Genomic DNA, 5,877 nt, shown 5'->3' with positions numbered 1-5,877 from the left:
CGTACGTCGCTCTAGACTCCACGCTACAAAGAGTCTAGGGAGTCGCTAAACATCTACTCCCTAAGCCCGAAGGCGAAGCCTGGTTACACAATGGCGCACCGCTACGCGCATGTGCTGAGATTTTCGCGTTGTTACCGGCTTAGTCAGCCTACTTACAAAAAATGTTTTTTTGCGCAGGTTTAACTAGCCTATAAAATTATTTATAATTAGTGGCTAGTATAATATAGATATAAACTTAAGCTCGCAGACATCAAGAAACAACACCGGAATCTATCACGCCGGATGTATCAATCAAACACCAACTTTCAGACATAAACACAACTTCAGCAACACACGGCGTCAAACGGCCCTTTGGCGAGATTGCAACTTAAAAACATTACCGCCAGTCCTAAAAACTGCCCAAAATAACGTTCCAAACAACAAGTCAACTGTATTGTATAAATTGATGTCATCTACTAGCTGGGTACTACTAGTGACGGCTATTGAATTGGCTAAGGGCGTATAGCCGCCTGCCATCTATAGGAGAACATAAGTAAACGTTCCAAATAATTTTTTTTTTTTACATTTTTTTTCTGCCGACGAGTATACTCCGGTGTTCTCGTGTCGTGCGTTGCAGGTCGACGAGTTATACTCGTGTTTCCGGCGTGAAGCGTGTTAAAAGGGATTACCCTGATTCCTAGCTACTATAGTATAAGTGCATAGTATAGATATATTACTGATAACTAACTAAAGTGAAGCTCAATAGGTGCTATGCTACCCAGGGTACTGGGCCAACGTACCCTGCGGACCGGCGTCGGGTATAGCGGAACGTCCCGTGGTCACTTATTTGATATATGGTTAGGTAGGATTTAGAGTTAGGGTTAGGGATAGGGTTAGGATTAGGGTTCGGGTTCGGGTTAGGGAGTAGGCGTAGGCGACTCCCTACGACTCGTTAGTGGAGTAGGCGAGATACGGTCCGGCATATTAGATAGTACCAGGGTACGTTTCGGTATACCGGACCGTACCCAGGGTACGTTCCGGCTGTACCCCGGGGGACATAGACCCTCTCAGCCTAAGTGAAGTGTCTGACTCTTGAGTCTTAGTCTGTAGGCCTATACTGTAACTATACACAACAAACATAAATATTAATATTGACATTATTGTTATGATAAAATAACACTATTGACTAACAGTAACAGCGAGTTTCCAACTATAATAATATTCGAGAAACCGACTAAACGCAACACTCAACATGAAAGCCGAGATAAAAACCTACTTGTTTTAATTTCGCACTTATTTCTTCTTTAATAAAAATTTCATTCAGCTGTAACACTTTTCTTGTTGTCCTGGAGTCCGCCATATTCGAGGCGGGCGACGCCAGCGCCGTGGACTTTACTTGGTGCATTTTTTTTAGAGGGGGCGCCACACACTATACATATAACTATATAATTATATGCACTATACTTACTTATATTATATTACTTATATAATATACTATATAATTATATACACTATATATTAGTGTTCTATTGTATCTGGGGCGAGAGATGGGGATCGAAGCCTGGGTCGATGGGGGAGAAGGGTGCCAAATAAAGTGATGCCAAATAATGGTATTTATAGTAGCTTCTACACAAGTAGTAGTACAATGGCATGAATACACATAACTATTAATTGTTATTATTACTGCAATTAAATTTGGAAGTTTTTCATCCAATTAACTAAAAATTAATAATTAATTCGGACAACAACTCACAGTTTATACTGCAATCAACAACGCAAGTTCATAATAATAATGAATTTCTTATGAGTGTCAAAATGGTATTTGCACTTTGCTTGTAAAGACTCTATACTGAAGTTTTTTTTCTGGTACCATCTATTTTTTCTTCATGTCGTCTTTCACTATACTTGTACAGACTTTGCTGAAGGTTTTTTTCTTGGTTTCAATTTTTTCTTTATGTTGTATGCACTGTATCACTCAGAAAATTTATCATTTTAACTATACTCAACACTTGCATTTATCAGTATGTCCATATTTATATAAATATAAGTGTGTATATATATGTGTGCGTTAGTTTGTGTAATATGTATATAATGGTGTACGTATGAGTGGAAAAATGACGTTAAGGTGTACCTTAATCACTTGTATAGACTCTGCTGACGTTTTTTTTTTGTATATATTTGTTCTTCATGTTGTATAGCATCGTAATTGTGCGGTACTGTATCCGTCAGAAATTTTATCATTTTAACTACTCAACACTATTGCTTTTATCAGATTTTTTCTCCATGAAAAAAACTGTCGTCAGTACATGTATTTGTATCTGAATTCATGCAATAAAGATTTAATAATATAATAATAATATAAATGCATGGATATATTTATTTAACAAATCATACACGCAACAAAGGGTCATACAATTTTAATCTAATGAGTAATTCTCATGTCAAATGGCTTTAAAGATAACATTAAATTTAATGACATTTTATTTTATTTACTAACCATGGAAATTAATACATGTATAAACTTATCAATTATTATGTCGCAGTGGAAAATCTTTTGCTATTTAATATGCTAGATAAAAGGATGAAGTAATTTTAAATGGCAAATTCAATATTTCTCCTTTTCACAATGTCTTTCTTATTTCATTCTTTAAATTTTTCAATATGAACACAAGCAACTAATGTGCTCAAAACTATCTTCAGATGCAGTGTGATTATCAAAAATTACATAAGTTACAATAACAACCAAATACAAACGAGATCTCTAACATGCACGCAAGCTTCGATCTTTATATAGATGGAATTCGGCACACATTTAGCTAAAACAATGTAAAAAGCACCAATCAACGGTGAAATGAATATAACAGTAACGGCCGTCATCACAACTGGTCTGCAACACACACGGTAGGTATACAGTCGGTATTTGCAAACAAACTGCGTGCTGTGATCGTGTGCTGGTTACACAGGTCTCGCGATGGGCTTTGGCGTGGGAACACCTAACATCTCACACAGCTCGTTCCTGGTGTTCCTCACAATGTTGATAGGGTCGTCCCTGCGACAATAAACATCCAGACATAGCATTGGTTAGAACACAATATAACATAGATTATATAAATTTATACATATATATATAGATATCAGAAGTAGATAATAGGGAAGGAGTACGTGTGACTTCAATAAACAAGGGAAATTCGTCATTTACTAGCCTTAGAATACCTACGATTTACTACGCATTACTCAACCAACTTGAGCTCAAATCGTACACAGTACATTCGCCTAGCATTGTGCGAAATCGTTACCTCGTATACACCCGCAATCCGGAGATCTATACAGACTAAAACGTACAACACGATTTTCCATTCTGTTGCCAGCAAACTCGATGTGTTAACCGCCTAACTCGAAACAAAAAGCAGCTACTAACGACTGTTGCACTCTCGGCAATGCGGTGTGGCTCGCTGAGCTAACCTTTGACCTATTTACAGCTGCCTTTTGTTTCGAGTTAGGCGGTTAACACGACGGCGACACGACACTTACCACTTTGTTTCGCTGAGAATCGTCAGGACGTCATCGAGCCGATCCTCCGCCACGACGTCATCAAACGTGACGAGCGCCTCGTAAAACTTGCCAGCCGTCGTTTTGCGCACCTGTGAGCGAGAGAACAGAGATATGGTGAGCCGCAGACGACACCGCGATCACAGCGCCATCTAGTTTGATAACTGAATAACTTTCTATTTTTTTTCTTCTTTTTTTTCTTTTCTAGATCGCACCTTCTAAGACTACTATTGATCTTATAGGATCATCCACAGTGAAACAAATTGGAGTATTTCAGTATATAAACTGCCTGTTAAACTATGCGGTTTGCGGTGAGAGTTGTGGAATGCGTTCGTGGAGTATATATTACTCGGTTTATATGACTACGACTCGCAAGTAAAATTGCCAAAAAAAAATTGAAAATAAAACATTTTTCTAATATGCACTAGCACGTGACATGGTCAATTAAAACATTGGCATGAACGTGAGCATCATGTGACCACGCGTCGCTGGTGACGTCATCGTCACACGACCACGCGTCACTGGTGACGTCATCATCACGTGACCACGCGTCGCTGGTGACGTCATCATCACGTGACCACGCATCGCTGGTGACGTCATCATCACACGACCATATGTCGCTGGTGACGTCATCGTCACGTGTGTCTGGATATACGCACCCTGGGGTATTTATGGCAGAGAAAGATGATCAGTTGGAAGAGAGCGCCTCTCCTGACCTTCCCTGCAAACTGTAGCAGCCCACAGAACCTGAAGCAATAATGCAAATTACCAGTACGTTGAGTACGCGTATGTGTAATTAATAGCGATAGTGATTGCATTGAGAATGGGAAGCACTACCAAAAACTACTGCTTCTAGAGTTGGCTACAAACCAATTATAAAATTGATTATTTTTATTTTTATTGATTGGTTATTGATTGATTATTATTACATAGATGAGACGTGTGTCACCTTAATTCTCATCGCTGTCAACTGCCTTTTAATCCGTACGTCTTATCCGATCTTTTATAAATATTAACAGATTTAAATACAAACGACATTTGTTTGTATTGTATTGCCTTGTATCATATAGTATGGTCTCTGCTATGGTATTGGTATGGTATTGGTATGCTATTGGCATTGATATTGGTATGGTAATAATAGTATGGTATTGGTCGTATAGTATAGTATAGTATAGTATAGTATAGTATAGTATAGTATAGTATAGTATAGTATAGTATAGTATAGTATAGTATAGTATAGTATAGTATAGTATAGTATAGTATAGTATAGTATAGTATAGTATAGTATAGTATAGTATAGTATAGTATAGTATAGTATAGTATAGTATAGTATAGTATAGTCTCTGCTATGGTAATAATAGTATGGTATTGGTCGTATAGTATAGTATAGTATGGTCGTATAGTATAGTATAGTATGGTCGTATAGTATAGTATATGTATAGTATCATATTGTCAGGAGTGAATAATAATAGATTCTAATAAATATAAAAATAAAATAATAAATAATAACAATAATAGAAAATAAAAATAATAAATAATAATAATAATAGATCTATTATTATTCACTCCTGATATTGTATAGTATAGTATATGTATAGTATTGTCTTGTATGGTACTGTTTGATGCGATATATAATACATACACGTCGGCACACGACATGAGCTTCTGCGGGTCGCCGCACTTGTTGATCTCTCGTGTACAGAGGGCGCTAAGAGGCAGCAGGAAGCTGGCGTCGTCGTGCCCCGCCAGCGTGCTCAGACAGCCGTTAATCAGCATCTGATCCAGCATCTTCAGCATCGGCAGAGTCACTCTGCAGAGGGAAGCGGAGGGGAGAGTGGTTACCACGGCAACCATGATATATGCACAGTGCTAGTATGGGCAGAGTCACTCTATTGAAGGAAGCGAGGGCAGCGTGGTTACCATGGCAACCATGATATACGCTCAGTACCAGTGAGGGCAGTTGCTATCGCCGTCGTCATCATCAGCACCACCACCATCACCAACATCATCATCGGCGTCATCGCCGCCGCCGTCGCCACCGTCATCGTCATCTCATCACTGCAGCCGCCGCTGCCGCTGTCGTTGTCATGGTTACCTTGATTTTCTCTGGTGATTGCCGAAGATGGCGAGTAGTGTGGCACAGAGCTCACAGAGGGCGCTGTGATCGGCCGCGGCGAGGTCGTTCACGAACGCGAAGAACGCGGCGGAGGAATGCTTCACCTGCAGGGGAGGGAGAGAAGCCATCGCTGGCATCACCGACGTTGTTTAGCAGGTGGGCCGACACATAGCATGGGAACCCACGAACACGTACATATGCACGTGCGCACTAACACGCACGCACACACGCAC

The 5,877-nt window shown here is 39.5% G+C and overlaps 1 protein-coding gene across 1 annotated transcript in view; it reads right to left on the bottom strand.

Annotated features, from left to right (window-relative positions):
* Window positions 1-2,333: 2,333 nt before the first annotated feature.
* Window positions 2,334-5,877, bottom strand: part of LOC106818940 (tubulin-specific chaperone D-like) — a gene marked incomplete at its 5' end in the record, with an annotated part of 18,411 nt that continues 14,867 nt past the window's right edge. The window contains 5 exons of the mRNA XM_014823606.1: window positions 2,334-3,028; window positions 3,511-3,620; window positions 4,188-4,275; window positions 5,171-5,338; window positions 5,624-5,748. Coding sequence (XP_014679092.1) covers window positions 2,935-3,028; window positions 3,511-3,620; window positions 4,188-4,275; window positions 5,171-5,338; window positions 5,624-5,748 — 585 coding nt within the window. The remainder of the gene's footprint in view (window positions 3,029-3,510; window positions 3,621-4,187; window positions 4,276-5,170; window positions 5,339-5,623; window positions 5,749-5,877) is intronic.

This window comes from Priapulus caudatus, unplaced genomic scaffold (assembly GCF_000485595.1).
Source record: "Priapulus caudatus unplaced genomic scaffold, Priapulus_caudatus-5.0.1 Scaffold2673, whole genome shotgun sequence".
NCBI lineage: Eukaryota > Metazoa > Priapulida > Priapulimorpha > Priapulimorphida > Priapulidae > Priapulus > Priapulus caudatus.
This window is presented reverse-complemented; position numbering and strand designations above follow the sequence as displayed.